A 25945-nucleotide genomic window follows, 5' to 3' on the forward strand; every position below is an offset into this window, starting at 1 on the left:
CAGACACTGCTACTAGGCACAAAGTATTTCCTGGGCTAGATGCAGTTAAAAATTTGTAATTAGATACTCTCGTTGGATGCTGAGAAAGCATTCCATAGAGTCTCCTGGCACGCCATATATTATTCTCTTAAAAAGCTTGGGGTAGGGGTCTAGGGGACCGTTTTATAGCCAAAATCACGGCCCTGTATCGCAATACGTCACCTAGGCTGAAGATAAATGGAACATTTTCATCACCTTTCATAATCACCAATGGGACAAGGCAGGGATGTCCTCTGTCCCCTCTCTTATACATCCTAGTGACGGAGCACCTGCTCTCATCAATTCGCCATAACCCCAATATTAGGTGGATTGAGGTGGGAGGCACCGAGTACAAGTGCTCTGCATTTGCTAATGATGTCCTAGTATATATCACTCAATCACATATATCCATCCCTGCTGTTATGGCTGAAATATATCACTTTGTTACATGGCCAAATTTTAAAATCAATGCAGCGAAGTCTGAGGCCCTCGATTTCTCCCTCCCCAAATCCATACAGGATTCCATCTAGTCCAACTTTCCCTTTGCCTGGCCCTCACAGGGTATCAAATACTTAGGAATTCGTATTCATAGAGACCTCTCCCGTCTATGTTATCTTAATTTTGGGCCCTTTATTGAACAACTCCATACAGACCACGGTTGGCAAGTTAGAACTGTAAGATTCACTATGTGAACCACTGGTGTTTTGTGGAAAAGCACATGTACACTGTGTTCCATATTATTATGCAAAAAGTGTTTAGGAGTGATAAGGTAAGAATTTGTTTGTTTGACAGTTAAACTCATTGATGGTGATGTGTGTCAGGGCTCTTTATATCACTGTAAGCAATTGCAGACACCTGTGCTAATTAGTTTGGCAGGTGTGTCCAATGAAAGGCAAGACTACTTAAGAAGGCTGTCCCACATTATTAAGCAGCCTACATTTTCTGCCAAAATGGGAAAGAAAAAGGATGTGTCGGCTGCTGAGAAGCAACAAATTGTGGAGTGTTTAGGTCAAGGCATGACTACAATCAACATTGCCAAGACACTTCATCCTGATAATCGCACAAGAAGTATGTAGCTTATTCACAGTACACACGTGTGCGTGCTGATAAGGGAAAATTGAGGACTCTTTCCTACAGGCAATTACGTCAGGTTAAAAGAGCAGTGGCAAAAAAGCCTTGTCACAGCAGCAGACAAGTTTTTGAAGCTGCTGGTGCCTCCAACGTCCCCTGAACAACAAGATGCAGGGTCCTTCAGAGGTTTGAAGCTGTGCGTAAGCCATCCTGTCGACCTTCTCTATCCACTGTACACAAGCAGAAACGGCTCCAGTGGGGCAAACAATACATGAAGACTGACTTCAAAACTGTTTTGTTCACCGATGAGTGCCATGCAACGCTCGATGGTCCAGATGGATGGAATGGAGGATGGCTGGTTGATGGACACCCCATGCAAACATGGCTACGGCGCCAGCAAGGAGGAGGTGGAGTAATGTTTTGGGCTGGAATCATGGGGAGAGAGATTGTCGGCCCCTTTAGGATCCCTGAAGGGGTAAAGATGAACTCCATAATGTATGTGGAGTTTCTCAAACAGCACTTCCTGCCATGGTTCAAGAAGAAGAACCGTGTATTCCGCATCAAGATCATTTTCATGCATGATAATGCACCGTCTCATGCTGCACATAACACATCTGCATCTCTGGCTGATATGGGCATAAAAGGGGACAAACTTATGGTGTGACCCCCATGCTCCCCTGACCTCAACCCCATTGAGAACCTCTGGAGCATCATCAAAAGGAGTGTCTATGATGGCAGGAGGCAGTTCACATCTAAGTAACAGCTCTGGGAGGGTATTCTGTCCTCATGCAAAACAAATGAAGCAGAAACCATCCAAAACCTGACAAATTCAATGGACGAGAGAGTTCAGAAGCTCCTTGTAACGGGTCTGGGAGGCGGAACCTCTGAGCTACTATACAAGGGGGCAGTCCTTGTAAGGGAGCGGGTGGCGACCAGGGAAGATGGGCAGGAGGTCACAGCAGGTGACCGGGACAGTCTCTGAGAGAACGGGCTGGAGGTCACGGCAAGTGACCGGGGCAGTCTCTGGATGAACGGGCTGATGGTCACGGCAAGTGACCGGGGCAGTCTCTGAATTAACGGGCAGATGGTCACGGCAAGTGACCGGGGCAGTCTCTGGATGAATGGGCAGATGTTTCACGGCAAGTGACCGGGGCAGTCTCTGGATGAACGGGCAGATGGTCACGGCAAGTGACCGGGGCAGTCTCTGGGTAAAGGGTTGGTACGACCTGTGGCGGCTGATGATAGATGTGAGCTCCCAGGTGAGCAGGCGAGAGTCTCTGGATGAACGGGTGGTCACAGCATGTGACGGCGGAGCCTCCAGGAAGACCAACAGACAGGCGGCAGATGAGCGCTCCCAGGTGAGCGGGCAGAAGTCTCTGGACAGGCGGGTGGTCACAGCACGTGACGGCAGAGCCTCCAGGTAGGCTAGCAGACAGGCAGCAGATGAGCGCTCCCAGGTGAGCGAGCAGGAGTCACTGGACAGGCAGGTGGTCACAGCACGTGACGGCGGAGCCTCCAGGTAGACTAGCAGGCAGGTAGCTGGTGTGTGCTCCCAGGTGAGCGGGCAAGCTGGTCCATAGACAGACTGACAGGAGTTGGAAGGCAGACCGTCGGACCTCAGGCAAGCAGGCAGGTGGCTGATGTGCGCTCCCAGGTGAGCGGGCAGGCTGGTCCTTAGACAGACTGACAGGAGTAGTAAGACAGACCGTCGGACCTCAGACTAGCAGGCAGGTAGCAGATAATCAGGCAGGAATCTGGCAGGTAACTGGCAGGTAACTGGCAACGGGACCTGAGGGCTGAAGCAGAGTAGTGAACAGTGCAACAACATTGCTCGGGCACCTCCATTTTGGAGGAGGTGCCTTATATATGGTGAAGTCCTCCGGCCATTGGCCGGGGACTCCTTAGGACGGCCAATGGCAGAGCGGGAGGAGGACGCCGGGCACGGAGCAGGGAGGTGAGGGGAACAGCGTCCCTGCCTGGCAGAGGGCAGGGACGCCGGCGCTACACTCCTTTCGAACAAGGGGTCCTATGTGCAAATGTAACATCACCTAGAATAAAGTTTTGAGTTGAAAACTGTTTGATTTCAGTTTCTAATAACCTGCTAATGCTTATAATTTCAAAAATGACCATTTTTTTGGTCTTTATTAAAATGAAAAGGTTGATCGAAGAGTGTGGGGGATCTAAGAGTGTGGCAACCCAGTAGTCAGGATTATTTCGAATTCTGACAATCTGAGGGTCATGTTGCAGGTAGTGCAGCAAGAAGGCACTCATGTGTCTTGCGCATCTAGGAGCCCCAAAATTATTTTCTGGGCTAGATGCAGCTAAAAATTATTATTAATTTGAAAGCTGGTGGAGCTTAGTATAGATGGCCTAATAGAATCAGTACTGCAAACTGCTATAAGGCCCAAATTATTTTCCAGCCAAGATACAGATAAACATGATTAGTAATTTTAAATCTGGTGGAGTTTAGTACAGATGGCCTAATAGAATCAGTACTGCACACTGCTACAAGGCCCAAATTATTTTCCAGCCAAGATACAGATAAACATGATTAGTAATTTGAAAGCTTAAAATGGTTGGTAAGGTGATTTTAACAAATCATCAGGCTTTTACTCTCCCCAGGATGACACAGGGGTAGAAAAGTCATTTCGGATCCATGATTTGTTCATCTTTATGAACGTGAGTCTGTCTACATTATCAGTGGAGAGCAGCGTGCGCTTATCTGCCGGCACACCACCAGCAGCGCTGAACACACGTTCAGACAGAACGCTGGCTGCGGGGCATGACAAGATCTCCAAGGCGTAAGTGGCGAGCTCCGGCCATTTATCCAGATTGGAAGCCCAAAATGAGCAAGGGTCCAGTGACACAGTCATGGCTTCAATGTTTACTTGGAGATACTCCTGTACCATCGTCTGTAGGCGTTGACTATGTGTCAGACTTCTTGTCTCCTGTGGCCTTGCAAAGGATGGGCTAAAAAAGTGGTGAAATGATTCCGCAAAATTGATGTTACCAGCAGATACTGTATTTCTGTTACGTTTTGAGTGCTGAACACTTAACGGTCCCACGGTTGGCAAGTTGGAACTGTGAGATTCACTACGTGCACCACTAGTGTTTTGGGGAAAAGCACATGTAAGATTCTGCAACAGTCTCTGCTGATACTCCTGCATGCGTGCATCTCTTTCTATGGCAGGAATAATTTCTTCAAATTTACTTTTGTACCGGGGATCTAACAGTGTGGCAACCCAGTAGTCAGGATTATTTCTAATTCTCGCAATTCGAGGGTCATGTTGCAGGTAGTGCAGCAAGAAGGCACTCATGTGTCTTGCGCATCCAGGAGCACCAAGTCCCTGTTGTGTTGCTGGCGAGGTAACAATCATGCTTCCTTCCTCTGCCGACTCCCCCCAAACTCGCACAACAGAATTGTGATCAAGGTTTCCCTCATCTGATGAGTCTTCCATCAGTTCGTCCTCCACCTCTTCCTGGGCTCCTGCACCTTCCTCACTAGTTTGGCTGCTACCATGCGCCCTGGTAAAACCATCTCCCCCACCCTCACATGCCTACCGCCTTGGTGCTGCCGACCGTCTGGACCTTGGAGATGTTAGCCCTTCCGCATACAACTCCTCCTCCTCTACTTCCTCCACCTCCTCTTGTGCCACCACCTGACTCCGAATTCTGTTTAACATGTGCTCCAGCATGTAAATCACCGGAATAGTCATGCTGATAATGGCATCGTCAGCACTAAACATCTTCGTCGCCATTTCAAAACTGTGCAGAAGGGTGCATAGGTCCCTGATCTGAGACCACTCCTCCAGCGTGATTTGCCCCACCTCTGGATCTCGTTGGCCCAGGCTATACATCAGAACGTATTGCACCAGGGCTTGTCGGTGCTGCCACAGTCGCTGCAACATGTGCAGAGTTGAATTCCACCTGGTAGGCACATCGCATTTTAGCCGGTGAAGTGGCAGGCCCAACGACTTCTGTAGAGATGTAAGTCGCTGAGCTGCGGGATGCGAACGGCGGAAGTGAGCACACAGCGACCGTGCCCTCTGCAGAAGGCCATCCAGTCCGGGATAGTGGGATAAAAATTGCTGGACAACCAGGTTCAACACGTGAGCCATACAAGGCACGTGTGTGACATTGCCCCGGCGAAGGGCCGCACCCAGGCTTGCAGCATTGTCGCACACGGCCTTCCCTGGTTTCAGGTCCAGTGGAGACAACCATTCATGAAACTGGTTCTCCAGAGCTGACCACAACTCCTCAGCTGTGTGACTCACATTTCCCAGACATTTCAAAGTAAAAACTGCCTGATGACGTTGAGCCCTGCTGCCAGCATAGTAAGGAGGTGTGCAGGATCCCTTCTGCGCAGTTAGAAAGCTTGTGGCATGACCAGACAGGCTTTGGGTGCAGGTGGAGGACCGAGAGGAGGTTGAGGAGGCAGAAGCAGTGGAGGAACTTCGAGATAAAGAGGATTGACGCACAACTCGTGGGGGCGGCAAGACTTGGACAGCAACCCCTTGTCCTGCTGTCACCATAGTTACCCAGTGCCCAGTCAGCGACATGTAACGCCCCTGTCCATGCCTACTCGTCCAAGTGTCTGTGGTGAAATGCACCCTGTCACACACAGAGTTTCTCAAAGAAGCGGTGATGTTGTGTGCGACATGCTGGTGGAGCGCAGGCACACCTTTCTTTGAGAAGTAGTGCCGACTGGGCATCTGGTACTGGGGCACTGCGACGGACATAAGGTCTCGAAAATCCTCTGTGTCCACCAGGCGGAAAGGCAGCATTTCTGTAGCCAAGAGCTTGAAGATGATGAAATTCAACCTCTTAGCTTTCTCATGGCTAGGAGGAAATGGTCTTTTACTTGTCCACATCTGAGGGACTGAGGGCTGGCTGTTGGGCTTAGAAGGGGTTGAGAAGGGTGTCCCGGGCAAACTGCCGGTCTGTGAGGAAGATGCAGGCGGACATGTTAGGTTGCCTTGATCCAAAGGTGGTGCTATCGATGTTGGACCGCGTTGAACACCAGCTGGTGTTTCCACCTCCAAAGAAAATGATGACCTGCCAATCACGCTGGCTGTTGCGGGTAAAGAGGTGGCAGGTCTGCATCCCAAAACAGGTGTGACTACTGTCCCCCCAGTCACAGAGGATGAAGAGGCCGCGGATGCACAAGATGTGGCAGACGGTGGTTGGCCCGACCGGCAAGGCCGCATTGTAGCACAGTGAGCTTCCCACTGCAACTTATGCTTCATATCCATGTGCTGGTTCATGCATGAAGTACTCAAACTATGTATTTTTTGGCCTCTACTTAGCTTTTGCTGACAAATGTTACAGATAACACGAGTTGGGTCATCTTTATCGATCTGAAAAAATGCCCAGGCTATGCAAGGCTTAGCACCCATGCGACCTGAAGAGCCACCATGACTTGTGGTCAGAGGCAGAGTTGTGTTTGAGGATGCAGTTGTTGACATGCTTCCAGTACTACGTCTCTGTCCAGGAAGGCGCAACCTGACCTCGTCGTCACTAGCATCCTCCTCCACCTTCTCTGCTGACATCATCGACTGGCTGACTGTGGGTTGACAGTAAGTGGGATCTCCAACCTCGTCATCATCACCCTGTGTGTTATCACACCCGTCGTCCTCAGAGCCAACTTCTTCCTGCCCTGACAAAAAACTAAAGTTGTCACTCCAATCAGGTATTTGAGTCTCATCATCGTCTTCCTCATTGTCTCCACCAACAGGAGTTACAGTTTGGGAACGAGGGTCTACATTATGGTCAGAACCTTCTGCGTCTGGTCCTGGATCTGACTCATAAAGATTCTGGGCATCAGTGCAGATCATTTCCTCGTCTGGATTCACAGAAGCTCTGGAGCCGACCTCTGATTCCCAGGCTATAGTATGAGTAAACAGCTCTGCAGACTCAACCATTTGTTCTACCCCATACTCAGATGGGCAGCTGGAGACTTGGGAGCTGTGAGGAAGCAAGTGCGATTGGGGTGACACCTCTGAGGACTGGAGTATTTGTGATGTTGAAATTGAGGTGGAGGAGAGCCCACTTAAAGGAGCACTTGATATCCGTTGAAGCTCCTGCTGTTTTTGTGCCTCATCTGGAATTTGTAGCGATTGGAGTGGCCGTAAGAAAGGGGTCTTATCACATTGTCCGCTAAAAGAAGTAGACATCTTAGTTTGGCTGGAAGATGGTCTTTCTTCTGCAGATGTTACTGTTGCTTTAACACCTACCCCACGGACACAACCTTTTTTTCCCTTCGCAACACGCCTATTCCCCTTTCCACCAGCAGCAGGCCTTTTTCCACTCATTTTGGTGGTTAACTAATTCACAACTCTGGAGTTGCTTGCACAAAAAACAATGGATGGGAACCGAGCAGAGCTGAGTGGCCACACTGTGGTATTAGCCCAAAAGTATTGGCTGGGTTAGATGCAGATAAAAATTATATTGAATTTGCAACCTGGTGGAGGTTAGTATAGATGGACTAATAGAACAAGTCCCACACACTGCTACAAGCCGAAATATTTTTTCAGAGCTAGATGCAGAAAAAAATTATATTGAATTTGCAACCTGGTGGAGGTTAGTATAGATGGACTAATAGAACAAGTCCCACACACTGCTACAAGCCGAAATATTTTTTCAGAGCTAGATGCAGAAAAAAATTATATTGAATTTGCAACCTGGTGGAGGTTAGTATAGATGGACTAATAGAACAAGTCCCACACACTGCTACAAGCCGAAATATTTTTTCAGAGCTAGATGCAGAAAAAAATTATATTGAATTTGCAACCTGGTGGAGGTTAGTATAGATGGACTAATAGAACAAGTCCCACACACTGCTACAAGCCGAAATATTTTTTCAGAGCTAGATGCAGAAAAATATTATATTGAATTTGCAACCTGGTGGAGGTTAGTATAGATGGACTAATAGAACAAGTCCCACACACTGCTACAAGCCGAAATATTTTTTCAGAGCTAGATGCAGAAAAAAATTATATTGAATTTGCAACCTGGTGGAGGTTAGTATAGATGGACTAATAGAACAAGTCCCACACACTGCTACAAGCCGAAATATTTTTTCAGAGCTAGATGCAGAAAAAAATTATATTGAATTTGCAACCTGGTGGAGGTTAGTATAGATGGACTAATAGAACAAGTCCCACACACTGCTACAAGCCGAAATATTTTTTCAGAGCTAGATGCAGAAAAAAATTATATTGAATTTGCAACCTGGTGGAGGTTAGTATAGATGGACTAATAGAACAAGTCCCACACACTGCTACAAGCCGAAATATTTTTTCAGAGCTAGATGCAGAAAAATATTATATTGAATTTGCAACCTGGTGGAGGTTAGTATAGATGGACTAATAGAACAAGTCCCACACACTGCTACAAGCCGAAATATTTTTTCAGAGCTAGATGCAGAAAAAAATTATATTGAATTTGCAACCTGGTGGAGGTTAGTATAGATGGACTAATAGAACAAGTCCCACACACTGCTACAAGCCGAAATATTTTTTCAGAGCTAGATGCAGAAAAAAATTATATTGAATTTGCAACCTGGTGGAGGTTAGTATAGTTGGACTAATAGAACAAGTCCCACACACTGCTACAAGCCGAAATATTTTTTCAGAGCTAGATGCAGAAAAAAATTATATTGAATTTGCAACCTGGTGGAGGCTAGTATAGATGGACTAATAGAACAAGTCCCACACACTGCTACAAGCTGAAATATTTTTTCAGAGCTAGATGCAGAAAAAAATTATATTGAATTTGCAACCTGGTGGAGGTTAGTATAGATGGACTAATAGACCAAGTCCCACACACTGCTACAAGCTGAAATATTTTTTCAGAGCTAGATGCAGAAAAAAATTATATTGTATTTGCAACCTGGTGGAGGTTAGTATAGATGGACTAATAGAACAAGTCCCACACACTGCTACAAGGCGAAATATTTTTTCAGAGCTAGATGCAGATAAAAATTATTTTGAATTTGCAACCTGGTGGAGGTTAGTATAAATGGAATAATAGAATGATGCTATGCCCAAAAGGTTTTACTTCACTAGATGCAGTAAAAAAAATTGTATTTTATACACAGGTGGTGTAGCTTGCAACTCAGATAGAGGAGGAGGAGGAGGAAAAGCAGGAGCTAGTTTCCTGCGCTATAGACGGTACTACCTGCACAACTGTCATACCGTCTGTTCAGCATGGATGGCCTGAGGACAGGGAGATGGAGGAGGAGGAGGAGGAAGATGAGGAGGAGAGCATGGTCAGTCGTCCTCTTGGTGAGGACATGGAAATTTTGCCTGTTAGCAGTCTGGCACATATGGCTGAGTTTGTTACACTGCCTTTCCTGTGACCCTCGCGTTGTCCAAATTGTGGGTGACAGTCATTATTGGTTGGTGACACTTCTAGACCCACGCTACAAGGAGAACTTTCTGTCTCTTATTCCCTTGCAGGACAGGCCTAATAAAATGGTGCAGTACGAGAAGGCCCTTGTTGCGGAATTATTTAAAAAATTCCCATCTGAAAACGCTGGTGGCAGAGGTCACAGTTCGTTGGACAACCAAGGAGTACAGGCGAGAGAGACACAAATGCAATCGAGCAGAGGCAGAAGAACACTGTCAAAGTTCTGGGACAGTTTTCTTAGACCCTCCCATCGCACAAGCCCTGATGCGCGGGGTACTCTCCCAAGGAGTGAAAAGTTGCGGAAGATGCTGAGGGAGTACCTTGCCGACTGTGCCAACGTTCTCCATGATTCCTCTGTGCCTTATAATTATTGGGTATCCAAGCTGGACACATAGCATGAACTGGCTCTCTACGCCTTGGAGGTCCTGGCCTGCCCTGCCGCTAGCGTTTTGTCAGAGAGGGTTTTTGGTGCAGAGGGTGGAATTATAACTGATAGGCGCATCCGCCTGTAAACTGAAAATGCTTTCAGGCTGACTCTTATAAAAATGAACAAGGGTTGGATTGGGCCAGACTTCTCAACACCACCGAATGATAGCAGCGTAACATAAACTCAAATACAGTGTCTTTTTTTTTTGGGAGGTCTAACTCTATTCCCATGCACCTCTGTCTTCACACCCAGACATGGGTATATGTAGCACCCTGAGGATTCGGCTGCTACAGGGGTATTGCACCTCACTCCTGAGGTGTGGTATTCCACTCCCGGGTAAGGATGGAGTGTGGAACTGAGCTTAGTAGGCTGCATGCACTACATACATCCCATTTCCGGGGGACAGAACAACGGTACTCCCACCAGTATATGTGCAGGTACGACAGCGTCTGTCCCTGGCTGGAGTGGGAGGGGGGTGGAACATCCCAGTAGTGTAGGGGCAGATAGGGGGAGTACTCTGGGTAAAGCTAGGAGCCCATTGGGTGCTGGTCACCTGGGTTCACACATAGAGGGAGTATATAAGGTGGGCACCATCTTAGAATAGGGTCTTTAGTCAGAGAGAGGAGGAGCAGAGCAGAGGAGCTCAGCCAGGAGGGCCCAGCTCCAGAGCAAAGCCTGCAGTGAAGAGAGAGAGGAGGAAGAAAGGCCCAGAGAAGCAAAGACAGAGGGAACCCTAAGATCCCAGAATCAGACAAGAAAGGGTGAAGGGTTGGCAGAAAAGGGCACCGGATCCCAAGCTGGCAGAGGCAGAAGTAACCCTTAACCAGGAACCGGAGGTCGTGGTCAAGTTTTGCCACGACCCGCACCATATCCACCAGGAAGGCACACCACGAGTAGGGCCAGGGAAGCCAGAGAAGGTTCAACCACTAAGAGGCCCGAGGGAGCTGGACAGAGGTGGATCCCTGGTGGGGACGGCCAGGAGAAAGAGAGTGAGAGGGAAGCTCAGGACCACGCTCCGGAACTGCCTGGGGGTTAGCCGAGTCCCGCACCTGGTGGACGCAGCACGGCTCGGGTGGTCACTCAAGGCCAGAGTGACTAAAGCAACATCAGTGAGTAAAAACCCTGAAACTGCATCTCCTGACTCTGCCTCTCCTTCCTGCATCATCACAACCCCCATCATCCACACCTGCTGCCCTGAGGCCATACCCCTCCCGTTGGGGGTCATACCATCACTGCTGCACATATACCACCGGCCTCAGCGGACTGCTCTTCAGCGGCGGCTTCAAAGCCGCACTCAACGGGTGGCGTAGTCGACACTTAAATAACATCCACAAAGACTGCCACACACTTAGTTTGACACCCTGGGCACGGACCGGGTCACCGCCACAAGGACTACTACCCCCAGACAGATCCGGCTCCGGGTATCCCTTGAACATGGCCCAGGGGGCGCGTCAACTTTGGCGTAGTCGGCAGGATAACGTGCCCGCAACCACCGGGTACTGCGTGCCTGAAGAAAAGTTCACATTTACCTCAAAAAGAAGTCTCCCGCCAATTCCGGAGGGTCCCCGCCATCGGACGCCATCTCGGATCGTTTCCCGCCGTTTGCCCGCCATCTGCAGTCTTTTCCCGCCATCCACAGAGTTTCCCGCCATTGGGAAGCGGTTCCCGCCATCTGAGAAGATTTCCCGCCTTGGCAGAGCGGACGCCATTATGGGCGTGCCAGAGGGTGGCAAGATGCCACCTCCCATCGTGGGCCAGGACCAAGAATGGCGCCAAAAACGAAAACCGCCCCCACCAGCAGAGACTGCAATGATTGAGATGTCCATCAGCGTGGGGGGTCTGCCCCTGGAACTGACAATCACCAAGTTACCCCAGGACCGCCCTCAGTATGGGCGTATAGAGAACAAAAGAGAGAAGATGGGAGCAGCCTGGGGGAGCCTAGAGAGAACGCACCCGGAGATGGAGGGAGAGGCAGGCAGCACCGACCCAGTGGTCAGGAGCCTGTTGCAAGCTACCACTCCACAAGACCTGGTGGAGATCCTGGCACAGCTCCCCCGAGACCGGGAGCGTGCACAGACCGCGCTGGAGGGCCTAGCACGGAGGATGGCCCGAGTGCAGCGAGACGTACTGGCCGCGTGGAGCAGAGAAATGGCCCAGCAGGCTGGAACCCGCCAGCAAAAGACACCGCCAGCAGCGAGGAGCACGCCTGCCCTTGAAGGAAGAGCAGGAGGGACGAAGGCCGGAGACGGCGCCGTGGAGGGAGCTGAAGTAACGGAGGCAGGTAATGGGGACGTCTACACCCCGTACCCTGAGGCCGAGAACCTGCCCCAGCTCCCCGTCGCAGAGCCCGAAATCCCGTTCACTGCGCCCGTCGCTGCACCGCCACTGCTCCAAACTAGGCCTCAAGCGGCAGGAGCCGCGGCCGCGCTCCCCGTGACGTCACGCGCCTCAAATCAGAGTGCGACCAAACAGGAAGCGCCATCGGCCTGGTCACAGGGTAGAGTACCCCCGGGCGCAGCCGTCTCCACAGTGCCCTTCACATTCAGAGTGCCCCCCGGGCGCCGCGGCAATCATCGCGCCCGCAACCTCCATCATGCTACCCCTGGGAGAAGACTTGTTTACCCAGCATACTTGCCCGGATGGGCAGCCCTTTGTGTGGCCGCCGGAGTTCGTCAATCCCCGACTCCGGAGGGAACGGCCTCTGGATGAGCCCCTGATCCCGGCTCCGGCGCCCGCCAAGATCACCCCACTCTCGTTGGAGGAGGCGCAGTTCGCGTGGGACCCCACTGGAGAAGACCTCATCGGGTTCACCCAAGAGACCCGGGCGGCCGCAGCCCAGCGTGCAGAGTGCTGCCGACAGCAGTTAGAGGTCTTCGACAGAGAAAGGAGAGAGAGGCGGGTCCGCGAGGAGCGGCTGCAAATCCGGAGTGCAGAGCAGAAAAGCCGGACCCGACGGAACCCCCGTGCAGCCCACGGTCCCCGTGCCACCGGGACTGTAATCAAATTCCAACTGCAGCACGGTTGGGGCTTCATCAGGGATCACAAAACCCCCGGTGACGTTTTTGTAACCCGCAGAGATGTCGAGTCTCACCTACCGGAGGGACACCGTGGTCGTGACCTGTACCTGGGTGACGAGGTCACCTTCACCCGGCACCAGTGTGCCAAAGGACCCTATGCCCTTCATGTACATCGCCTGACGGAAGAAGAGCTGCGGTGTGAGGAGGAACAAGAGGACCCGGACGGGTCTGAAGCCTACCCTCAGGAAGGAGCAGGAGGGCATCGTCACCATTAAGAGGTGAACTGAAACTGTATATAGTTACCCGTAAGGGTATATGCCATGCTGCTTAATTAAAATGAGTTCCCCGTTGGGACAAGTGTGAACTGTTCCAGTGTGTCCCATCTCCCCACAGGCTGAGGACTGTGAACAGCCATCCCTATTCCCCACTGGCCGAGGACTGAGAGCGGCCATATCCCTTGTATACAGTTGCGCTTCCTAAAGCGCCCCCTACTGGTTTTATAGGAAACTGTTTTTTTTCTACAAGAGACTGTGGCACTTACCTGGTCACAATTTGCACAAGTGGCCAGAGGTCAAAAATGTTTTATATGAAAAGTTTTATTATGCTGAAAGAGTTAATATTATTTTTTGATGTGTCTGTAACATTTTAAGAGAGAAGTACCTCCCATAAAGGGATGGGTTGAAAGTTATATTTTATATGTAAGTGCACTTTCAAAAATTTGTATGTTTTATGTTTTGCTTTTTACAGCCCGAGGACGTGCTGTGATTTACCAGGGGGGAATGTAGCACCCTGAGGATTCGGCTGCTACAGGGGTATTGCACCTCACTCCTGAGGTGTGGTATTCCACTCCCGGGTAAGGATGGAGTGTGGAACTGAGCTTAGTAAGCTGCATGCACTACATACATCCCATTTCCGGGGGACAGAACAACGGTACTCCCACCAGTATATGTGCAGGTACGACAGCGTCTGTCCCTGGCTGGAGTGGGAGGGGGGTGGAACATCCCAGTAGTGTAGGGGCAGATAGGGGGAGTACTCTGGGTAAAGCTAGGAGCCCATTGGGTGCTGGTCACCTGGGTTCACACATAGAGGGAGTATATAAGGTGGGCACCATCTTAGAATAGGGTCTTTAGTCAGAGAGAGGAGGAGCAGAGCAGAGGAGCTCAGCCAGGAGGGCTGACAGGGAGCTGTGGCTCCGGCTGGGCCCAGCTCCAGAGCAAAGCCTGCAGTGAAGAGAGAGAGGAGGAAGACAGGCCCAGAGAAGCAAAGACAGAGGGAACCCTAAGATCCCAGAATCAGACCAGAAAGGGTGAAGGGTTGGCAGAAAAGGGCACCGGATCCCAAGCTGGCAGAGGCAGAAGTAACCCTTAACCAGGAACCGGAGGTCGTGGTCAAGTTTTGCCACGACCCGCACCATATCCACCAGGAAGGCACACCACGAGTAGGGCCAGGGAAGCCAGAGAAGGTTCAACCACTAAGAGGCCCGAGGGAGCTGGACAGAGGTGGATCCCTGGTGGGGACGGCCAGGAGAAAGAGAGTGAGAGGGAAGCTCAGGACCACGCTCCGGAACTGCCTGGGGGTTAGCCGAGTCCCGCACCTGGTGGACGCAGCACGGCTCGGGTGGTCACTCAAGGCCAGAGTGACTAAAGCAACATCAGTGAGTAAAAACCCTGAAACTGCATCTCCTGACTCTGCCTCTCCTTCCTGCATCATCACAACCCCCATCATCCACACCTGCTGCCCTGAGGCCATACCCCTCCCGTTGGGGGTCATACCATCACTGCTGCACATATACCACCGGCCTCAGCGGACTGCTCTTCAGCGGCGGCTTCAAAGCCGCACTCAACGGGTGGCGTAGTCGACACTTAAATAACATCCACAAAGACTGCCACACACTTAGTTTGACACCCTGGGCACGGACCGGGTCACCGCCACAAGGACTACTACCCCCAGACAGATCCGGCTCCGGGTATCCCTTGAACATGGCCCAGGGGGCGCGTCATATACGCTTCCTGATTTTGTCTTTTTGCTCTTGTCCTCCTCCTTCTCCGCATCCTCCACCACCATATCACCACCATATGTACCATATCAACATATTTACGTCTCTTGCAAGGGACATTGGAGCTCCTCCAAATTTTTGGTAGCCGTTGCTTCACTGCATAGGCAAACAGTATGGGAGACCCACTTCCTAATAATGGGAACATTGTTTTCAGGAGGCTCTCCGACCTCTACGTCTCTTGCAAGGGGCATTGGAGTTCCTCCAAAGTTTTGGCAGCCGTTACTTCACTGCATAGGCAAACAGTATGGGAGACCCGCCTCCTAATAATGGGAACATTGTTTTCAGGAGGCCCTCCGACCTCTACGTCTCTTGCAAGGGGCATTGGAGTGCCTCCAAATTTTTGACAACCATTGCAGTCACTGCATAGGCAAACAGTATGGGAGACCCTTTCTTTTCTAATGGGAATATGTCGTTACTGTGGCCCAGCTCTATGTGTCTTTAAATTGTTAGTGGGGTTTTTCCTAAATTTTGGCAGCCGTTGTACTCACTGCATACCCTATAACTGAATAGCAGACCCTCTCCTTTCTAATGGGAACATGTCGTACTCGTTACTGTGGCCCAGCCGTAAGTGTCCGTAAATTGTTAGTGGGTTTTTTCCCGAATTTTGGCAGCCCTTGCAGTCACAGCATGGGCATTACCACTATAGGAGACCCGCTCCTTTGTAATGGGAACATTTTTTTTACTGAGACCCTCCTCTATGTCTCTTCAAAGGGGTAATGGGTTGCGTCCAAATTTTTGGCAGCCCTTGCAGTCACTACATACGCAATAACAGTATAGGAGACCCACTCGTTAATAATGGGAACAACAAAGCATAACTTGCCAATGGCTTTCTGACAATAGCGAGGGCCAACTGCTGGCCCTTTAAGAATAGTAAGGCTGTTAAAATAGTGTTTGTGACTTTCACAATCCTTGATTCATAAATGAAACAGGATGTGTCTGATGTGTCAAATACCACATGGCCAGATAAGGTTGTAAAATGTTAAAATGACATTTCCCAGTGAATGCATTTGTCTTGGTTGAAAGCAATGAAAAAGTGCAAAAACGCATCAAAAACACTACGTGTGAACATAGCCCAAGGTGAGGAGGAGTATTTTTGTTTTTTGTTATTTATTTTGCCTTATATACAAGTCATCCCCCTGAAAAGGATGTTCCTTAACATATTTCCCAGGAAAATCCATTTTGGTTTCGTTTTTGTATATTTTATTGTGAGTCCTCAAAAATGGCGTAATACCTCTGACAGCAGTGACCTGGGAGTCAGAAATGCTTCCAGGGGTCTCCCCCATGCTGTTCTCATGCCATTTGAGCACTGCTCCCATCGATTTGGGCAGTTTTTAGGCCTTCTGCAGACCGCCGGGGGGAGCCGCCTGAAAAATGCTCTAGTTTCACATAGACTTTCATGGGGCTCGTTGCTCGGGTCGAGCACTCGAGTATTCCAATTTGCTCGACCCAAACAACGAGTACCCGAGCATTTTAGTGCTCGCTCATCACTAGAGTTCACAGCTCAAACTGTGTCCTCGTTAGGAATGTTTGGGTCTAGTGTCACTTGTACAGTGTCACTTGGTCTAGGTTTTGAAACAACCCAAAATCACTCTCTGAGAGAAGGTGTTTGGATGGTTCTTTAGGATCTGGAGTTCATTATGATTCTATTTACATCTCTCTTCTTTACTAAGTCATTTACATGGAGAGAGCATAGGCTTGAAGGCTTCAGTTGGTGACGGATGATTGGCGCTGATGTTCTACCAGGCTATATTTCCAACTCTTTCCCTCTCTGGGTGATTTCTCCCTCAGCGGTTGGGTGTCTGACATTCTCTGCTTTGTGCCAGAAAATCATTTTTTGGACTGACACCATCTCTACTTTTGAGTGGCACAAAGAGTTTTCATTGCCATTCCTCTTTTTCCACTATGTCTTGCAACACAAACTGAGTTCTCACTCCCAGAATCAGTTTGTTCCAGAATAATATTTATAGTATTTACATCACTTGAAACTTTTGAGCTTCTTCCTCCTTACATTTCAGCATAGATATCAGTTCTTGGAAGGCCATTTTCAAACTAAGGTAATGCTTCACCCTCTTTCTAGCAGCAAACAATTAATTTCTAGAACAACCCCACAGAAGTGTTGTCTCTGTACAGCTCCTCTGGCAGGATGAAGATCTAATCAAGGGAAGGGTTGTTTGGCACAATTTTGATGTATATATGACTTTCTGATTGCTTTTTAGCCCATTTTTTTTTAATGAGGCAAGGTGACCAATATATAGAGATTCTGCCATTATTTTTCATTGGTGTTCACAATGTGGAATACATAATATTTGAATTTTATGGATGTGACAATGCCCATTATATATATTTTTATACTCCATAGGAGTAGAAAATTGGCAGACATAGACATCTCCATTAAATCTGGACTGCCTTGGCAACTCATTGTTAACCCCTGATTACACTTGGGAAATGGGGTGGCCATAGGGTGAATGTGTCGGCATCTGATTGTATTCATCTTTTCTATTAGAGACCAGATTGTACTATTGTAGATGTGAAGTCTGCATGGTGAGGAATTTAGATGTGATCACTGCAGATCAAGCTGCTCCTACCACTCGGCTCTGAGAGGACCTAACCTCGGCAAAGTGGCAGTCAGAGCAGGATGTCGTGACAATACTATTCACTGCTACGTTACTGGTGGACATATTGATCAGTTAGGTTGCTTTAAGAGTGATCTACCCAATTATTAAAATGACTGCAGACTTTCGGACTCTGACTTTTTAGCAAGAATTTTTGTTATATTCTGGTGACTGCCATATGTGAATGTGTTTTTGATCCGTAGAATGATTCATATTTAAAAGTTCTTCATTGTTCATAGTGTAATATGCAATTACTGAAATTGTGTCAAACTTTTAGGAATTCGCTGAATAACACAAATTCAAACAAGTTATGATTTGTTTTGCGCAAATTGTCTAAAATATTCAACACATTGCAGAAGATCAGATCAGCAAGAGAAGGAACACATAGCCTCAAGCTGACTAGCCCATAATGCCTTGCAGTTATCACATCACATGGTAATGCACAGCCAATAAGGAGGGTCAATCATAGACAGTATAAAAGCAGAAGAAAGGAATGCAGCCGCCATTTTGAGGTAAATCTGGATAGTCAGAGAACGTCACAGCTTACACCGTAGAGATGTGGAGAGAAAGCCATAAAAAACACTGAATAAACTGTACAAATAGCTTGTGACAGCACAGCAGTGTGTAAGATTAGTGCGTGTGGAAGGGAGGATAGTGTTATACACATTTTTCATGGCAAGTTAAGGCTTTGACATATTTTTGATTCATAGCAAATCAAATTTTTTGAGAAAATTTAGGTGATTTTGTTGAGTTCATATTTAAAAAGTGTCTCTTATCTCTAATTGCTATACTAATGATGATCATATTACTCACCCAGATGGTTGTGGCCAAAGGTCCTCTGTTGCCCCCCAGATGAGGTAGTGATACCCTTTTTTCAGATCTAATGCTTTGCGGCACTTTACGTGGCTGATAAAATTCCTCTTCATGTCCAAAACATGTTCATCTGAACCTAATCATGGGACCAAAGAAAGAAGATAGAATATGAACACACTGGGGGTTATCACAATGCTAAGAGAAGGCAATTGATGTTATGACCTCTGAACCCCAATATCATGGGTTTACCGTGAAAGAGAGGGGCTAGAAGACTGCAGTGTCTGATTTCACGTACTCCTGCACTGATCAGAAGCACTTCTCCTTCATATTAAACAGTGCAAGTTTCTGTTAGCGATGCAGGGATTAAACTGTTCGGCTTGGGGTCTCTGAAGTTCCCAGCTTGGATGATCTCAGCTGTTCAGTATTGACCACTCCCCTCTATGTATACTCGCCTCTGGCAACCTGGATTGCCAGTGTTAAGTCTTGTACAGCCTGGTGAAGAGTGGAGGTGTCGATTGTTGATAGAGGCGTTTCTAGTGTTTATCTTTGACTGTTGTAAGGTGTTTCGGCTGTGTGCCATTCCTTATCCTCTTTTATTTAGTCCCCCTTTATTTTCTCCCTGGTGTTCCTCTCTGTTGTCTGTGAGTACATATTTGTTTGATTGGTATTTTCATTTATCCCTGTATGTCTTTCCTTGTTTGTCTGGTTTGTGTATATACATACACTAATCCTTCCCACTTCCCTGGGTGGGGGAGGGGTACAAATATAGGGCTGATTCAGAAGTTCAGCAAGGTACGTGGCCCCAGCATCTTCACCATCAGTAATCTGGGGAGCAGTGATAGCTAGGGCACCCCTAGCGTTAGGAACAGAGAAGGAGCCCCAGGCCCCGGGCAATCTGACAACAGAATCATGGCACCCAATTAATTTTTCGACCTTGTACAGGTTCCCTTACATGTCACAAGATATAAAACAGCGTAAATTTACCTAAATGACAATGATGTTACAGAACAATATTTTGCCCATATATGACAAAGCCTCCATTACGAATCTCTGACAACCCCATGATGTTCCATGTTAAAATCCAGATTGGTAATAGGCAATTATGGATTCACTAATCTCTATATTCAACATACACTAAACCATAAATGAGATTACAGATTATCATGTAGAAGCCATACATGTATATTCATCCTATGCATGTACACTTGTATCCTTCCTTACCTTCCTTGAAGACGCTGACTATCTTCATCACGTAAATATCATAGTTATCATTATTTTGTATTTCTTCTAGTTGTGTCTTGTACACTATAAACAGAGAATATAATGTAAAATTTTTAATATGCATTTGAACACAAAATTGCAAAAATACAAATTGTCCATGCCAGTAAGGGATAAATAGAGAGGTGACCTATAAGGGCTAATACTGATTTGCGAGAAAAACGGACTAGTGCAATCCGATAAAAAATCGGATTGCACTCTGGCCAATGTTATTCAATGGGTTCCATCTCATCTGCGATTTTTTTCTCAGCTGAAATCGGACTGAGAAAAAAAATCGCAGCATGCTGCCATTTGCCGCGTATCTCGGATGAGACTCACCAATGCAAGTCAATGGGTGCGAGAAAAAAAAAAACGGACGGCATACGGACCATGAGTATGCCATCCGATTTTTACGGATAGATTACCATTCTGTAGCATAGAACACTGTAAATGATCCTGTAAATGATTGTAGAATAATAGTTGCAGAGAAAAAAAATGCATTGCATACTGATGTCATACAGATGCTAGGTGTGAAAAGTTGCATAGCAATCGCATGGCAGTCGTCCGTTTTTTCGATCCGGAAAAAATGTTTTTTTTTCTCACATATGGGTATGAGCCCTAAAACTTGTATTCACTCCAACAACAGGACAACTGGTGACCTCAACATGGAAAGCAAGACTTATTAGATGCCAGTAAGGCCGGATGCCATTCCGTAAGTGTTGAGCACAACCTTGCTATCTGTTAAATCTTTAGAGACTGAGCAGATATTTGTATGTTAAGATGAAAGAACGTGGTCCTCACCGTAGTCAACTCCTATATCACATACTTTCTGCAATCGTTCCATGACATTAATTTCATCCTTCAGTTGTTGCTGCAGGAAACAATTACCTAAAAGACAAAATCCAAAGAAATCCATGGCAGGAAGCTGAAGAGGCTACCACTGATGATGCGATTTCTCTTTCATCCCTTTCACCAGCACAATAGATGCGGATAAACTCCACTTTGTGAGCGCCTCAACCATAAAATTACAGCAAGAAAGAACAGTCATGGAATTATGGAAATCACAGGATGGATAGACATTTTAATAATATTCAAATGATGAAAAAATTGGAAACATTTTGATTTGTTCAGCTTCAATTATGAGTGCCATGTGCAGAAATTCCCACACCTACAGCTTTGTCTGCTATTAATGAGGTTATTAACAGTTGTCTGAAGAATATTCTGCCACTCTGAATGCATTTGGAAAAATCATCAAGATCCGCTGCTGGCAGCTCCCTTGGCTATTGCTGGCCAATGATGTCCCAGATGTGCCTCATGGGAGACAAGCCAGGAGACACTGCAGGCTATGGTAGCAGGTGTAGGCCACGCAGGCTGCTCACATTAGCACGAACAACATGTGGCCTGTCATTGTCATGTTGAAAAATGGCTCCTGAGATATTTTGAAGAAATGGCAGTACGACTGGTTCCACAATTAAATCAAAGTAACACTGAGCGGTTAGTGTACCTGAAATGAAGATTAGAGGAGTCCCGCTAACCAACATTAGGCCATATTACACCATAATCCCGGGAATAGAAGGAGCATGCACGACATGGGGCTACAAGCCAGATGTCCAGCTATAGGTGTTCCAAAGGCTATCGTGGTTGAAAGCAAGACGGAAATGGAGGCTGAAATGGAGGCTGGAATGGAGGTCTGTCTTCTTCAATAATAATTTCTGCTTTTGTCTTGGATTTAATGATAGCCTAAGAATGGTCTGGAGGGCAATACCATGAAGAGCCCTTCACTAGGTGAACGTCACACTGGTCCTACACTCTTGATTATGTTGTGTGGTGGCATAATGTGCCGCAGCCTCATTGATAGTATGCCAAGATGTGCAAATGCTTGCATTTCTGTTTGTGGTGCTCATATTTGGTACTGAATAAATCGAGATGTTTTGAAAATGTTGTTTCCATTTTTTCCTTCGTTTCATATAATGAACTTATCTATTGATCCTGTGATTTCTATAATTACACAAGTTTTCCTTCTTGGTGTTTCAATTTTACCGTTGAGGAGTGGGGTATTGCCTACTCTTTAGTACTTTTGGTATTCTATTACAGATTTCCTTAATGATCCTACACAGAAAATTATGGTGGATCTGTGGCGCCCTGCTGTGCATTGGTGCCACAGATCCTAGAGGGGTGCATGGACGGATTCCTCCACAAGAGGCCCTCACAGCATTCACACACCTCCACCTTCCACCTCAGACCACCACAGGGAGCCAGTTAGGGATATAAAAAAGGAAGGTGGAGCTAGGCAGTGCAGTCTAAAGTCTGCTGCAGCCAGAGAAGTTGCCAGTCCAACCCAGACTCAGGGAGCTCAGGTTAGTGAGCCTAAGGCATGCCGACGCCATAAGAGTGGTGAAGAGTAGCGAGGCCTACTGCCAGTGTAAAGCCTAGTGAGGGCCCCGAGCGCGGCCGAAGGCAAGTGGAGTAAGCGAGCTACATAGGGGGCAGAGGAGCTTAGCCAGCTCACCCCAAGACCATATACCGGACACCGGGTCCGTGTCTGCAGGGATCTCTATGACCAGCAGAAACAACCGGAACCCCTGGCGAACTACATGTCCCAGGAACACCAAAAGCTGACTGTCATACCAGGGTCAGGAGTCACTGAGGCCCAAGAGACCGGGGAGTGTGATCTCCAACAGAAGGCCCTACCACCAGGTCAGCTGGTGCAAGACAGAGACCAAGTTAGGCCTAGCTCCAGGCAGGTCATAAACTTATCCGGAAAAGGCAGGAAACAGGAGGCCCCACACCCGCTCACTGGGGAGAGTCCTGATATGCACCCTTCACCCTACAGTGCCCTGGAACGTGCCTGAAACACCACCAGTAAAGGTATTGAAGTGAACTCCGGTGTGCGTGCCTATTCTTCTACCCTTCCTCTGACCTGGCTGGGTCCCCTCTGTCCTGCATTCCCTCTCCTACGCTGCCCTGAGGCTCCGCTCCACCTGTGGGGAGCCGCACCAACTAAGCTGCCTGACCACCGGCCTCAGAGCACTGTAGCAGCGCTGGTGATCCTCACCAGACACCACGGGTGGCATCACGAACTTTCCCTATCCCATATAATTTCCCCCTTCTTTTAAGAGTGACCCCAGGGTACGGGCCCGGGAGCCGACCACTGCGACACCCCCCAAGGTCAGGCAACAACAAGGCCCGAGCGCCGAGTCGTCCCCATCCCCTGGGCGCGTCAGATCCTAGATAATACAGCATGATGGATCCTTCAGAACACAGCATGAGGAATATTATATAATACAGCATGGTAAATCCTAGATAATTCAGCATGGTGGATCTTAGATAATACTGCCTCATGGATCCCAGATAATGCAGCATGGTGGTTCCTAGATAATACATCATGGTGGATCCCAGATGATACAGCATGGAGGATCCTAGATAATACAGCATGGTGGATTCTTGATAATACAGCAAGGTGGATCCCAGATAATACAGCATGGTGGATCCTAAAGAACACAGCATGGTGGATCTTAGATAATTCAGCATGGTGGAGCCTAGATAATACAGCATGGTGGATCCTAGATAATACTGCATCATGGATCCCAGATAATACAGCATGGTGGTTCCTAGATAATAACTCATGGTGGATCCCAGATAATTCAGCATTGTGGATCATAGATAATACAGCATGGAGAATCCCAGATAATACAGCATCGGGGATTCTAGATATTACAGAAAGGTGGATCCTAGATAATACAGCATGGGGGATTCTAGGTAATACACCATGGTGGATCCCAGATCATACAGCATGGTGGATCCTAGATAATACAGCATGGAGGATCCCAGATAATACAGTGTGGTAAATTGTTATTGAGAAGAATTCAATTCTTCAGAAGAAAATGGTGGTCAAACGCTAAATCTCCTCTATACAGAGAAAACAGCTAAACTAATTTTGATCGTCTGGTGAAACCTCAATTGTAAAAGTCTTCTAAATTCTGCTGGAGGGCTTGAAGGCAACCCAGAATGTGCATAGAGACATGATGACACTGGCCTGAAGGCTTTCAACATGAATCAAAGGTTGTGTGCGTAGATGTCTATTTAAAGGACTCAAGGACAACCCAAAACTTTGATAGAAGCACCACCATAAGGGCTAAGGACCTTCAATATGGATCATACCTTATGAGCACTGATGTCTACAAATCCAATTAGAGGACTTGAAGGCATCTCAAAGGGTGAATACGGCCTTTATCATTGATGATACTGTCTCAGATCGGATGTCTACTAAATCAGAGGTTTTGTTTACAACCTAGAAGGTAAATGGAGACAACACCATAGGATGAAAGGGTCTCTCAGTTGTAATGTTATACAGCCATACTTATCCCATCATCACCTTTCATGAGAGATCTGCATCACATAGGTCTGGGAACACGCTCACAAAGCTTTAGTAGTATAGGAAGCCAATAAATTATCCTAGTCATGTACATCTTTCTTCAATGTAGATTGGTTAGATATTTGACTTTTGCTATGGCCCACACACAGAGTATACAGTGTGTACAATATATAGTGTTTCCATGTCTTTGTCCTGTTCATTGACCACAATTAATGTAATATAAATATTTGCTTAGTTTCCTTAGGGAAGAAACTTTATTAATTCTCCTGACAGATATGTCAGAAAGTGTCCTCTGTAGCATGGCTGAAGAGCATGTCTAGACACCATTAGTGTTCTCTGTTTGTCCTGAGAATATGAAATATCTTTCAGCCTCAATAACCTAAAGGTGATTTGCTTAACTTTCAGCCTTCTTATCTCCTTGATGTGGAACATGACGAAGTTCCATACCAGCAACTTCTCATGGACTTTTTGATGGATGTGATGTCAATCCCATATTTTTTTTTTCTCCAGTAGGTAAAGTATGGTAAGGTCACACCTGTCATGGTCATAATTCTGTACTCGCTGAGTAAAGTGTATATTTTCACATATTCATGTACATGAATTATGGGAAAATGTATTGTCTCAACAACGCAAGACTTGTCAAGGTCCTGAGGAAGGTCTTTCTGCTCTGCTGATATTGTAAGGTATTGTCTCATCCTAATAAATTACTGTACTATAGGTCACCTCCAGGAACAGAGGGTTAACTTCTGTATGATGTATGGATCAAAATTTTGCAAATTCGTGGTCTTTACTTTGAGCCCTTGAGAGAAACTACCTTAACTAAACCTCTACAAATAGGATGAATGAGCTTCATTCTATGGGTTTCACCATTATTTAACCCAGAGATTTCCTTCCTTTGTTATTATTAATGATCTGTGTTCTCTTTTCCAGTTCTCAAGTCAGACAACTGGTGGTGAAAATCATGAAAAAAATCATTCTCAGAGGAGTTCTCTTAATATGGTAATGACAACACCCTTATCCTATCTAGGACCACTAGATTGGAAGAAAATGCATTTCTACAATACAAAAAGGAGAGAAAACCTCCTAAAATATCTATTAGCCTCCACTTTTACCACTTACTAAGCTTCTTGAGTCCTAGAGTCCGATCCTCGTGTACTGCATTAAGCGTCTTGTTTCCGTGAAGCTAATATGTAATGTGGCCGATCGGCCGCCAATAATAATTGTTTTGCTCATTGCCAGGTTTTATAAAGATTTACAGAAGAGATTATCTTTGGCAGTCAATCTGTGCAGCTGGTGAGGTGAGAATATTTCCATCTGTTTCGTCCACCTTAGAGCACATCTTTCCTAAACACTTATGAGCACTATCCATGCGCAGTGTGACTTGACCTCCATGGTATATACTGTTATAACTTACCTGACTACATGTCACAGGTGTCATTTTTGGTAGAAGACCTTTGATCCGGTTCTATTTTTTTGCATGCACGAATTTCATAGAGAGTAATTAGAGATGAGTGAAAAGTCTCAAATTCAAATTTGTCAGCTTTGCAAAATTTTTCTCAAAAATTTGGCTTGCGGCAAATGAATTTGTCTCGAATTGTAATAACTCCAATTGCCCTGTAAAACTCTGAGGTCTCCCAGGACTGTATGAACCCCTTTCAAGCTCTTTAACGCAAACGCCTTTGTAAGTGACCATAATAGATTAACATATATGGTTATGGATTAAAGGGAATCTGTCAGCAGGTTTATGCTAAGTAATCTGAGGACAGCATGAGGTAAGGGTTGAGACACTGATATCAGTGATGTGTCTGCTTATTAGGTTGTTTCAATACAATGAGTGTTTTATTAGCAGGAGATGATCACTGCGTGGACTAGGAGGTCTCCCGTTCTTCC

General features: G+C 47.0%; 1 protein-coding gene across 1 annotated transcript in view; it reads right to left on the reverse strand.

Annotated features, from left to right (window-relative positions):
- LOC141167050 (A.superbus venom factor 1-like) overlaps positions 1–25945 on the reverse strand; it is a 182199-nt gene that overhangs the window by 11123 nt on the left and 145131 nt on the right. The window contains exons 37-39 of the mRNA XM_073654376.1: positions 20482–20568; positions 19645–19728; positions 18424–18559 (exon numbers count right to left, since the gene is read on the reverse strand). Coding sequence (XP_073510477.1) covers positions 18424–18559; positions 19645–19728; positions 20482–20568 — 307 coding nt within the window. The remainder of the gene's footprint in view (positions 1–18423; positions 18560–19644; positions 19729–20481; positions 20569–25945) is intronic.

The sequence above is a fragment of the Phyllobates terribilis genome, unplaced genomic scaffold, assembly GCF_046119375.1.
Source record: "Phyllobates terribilis strain yellow unplaced genomic scaffold, ASM4611937v1 Scaffold_11__3_contigs__length_659146591, whole genome shotgun sequence".
In the NCBI taxonomy this organism is placed as follows: Eukaryota; Metazoa; Chordata; class Amphibia; order Anura; family Dendrobatidae; genus Phyllobates; species Phyllobates terribilis.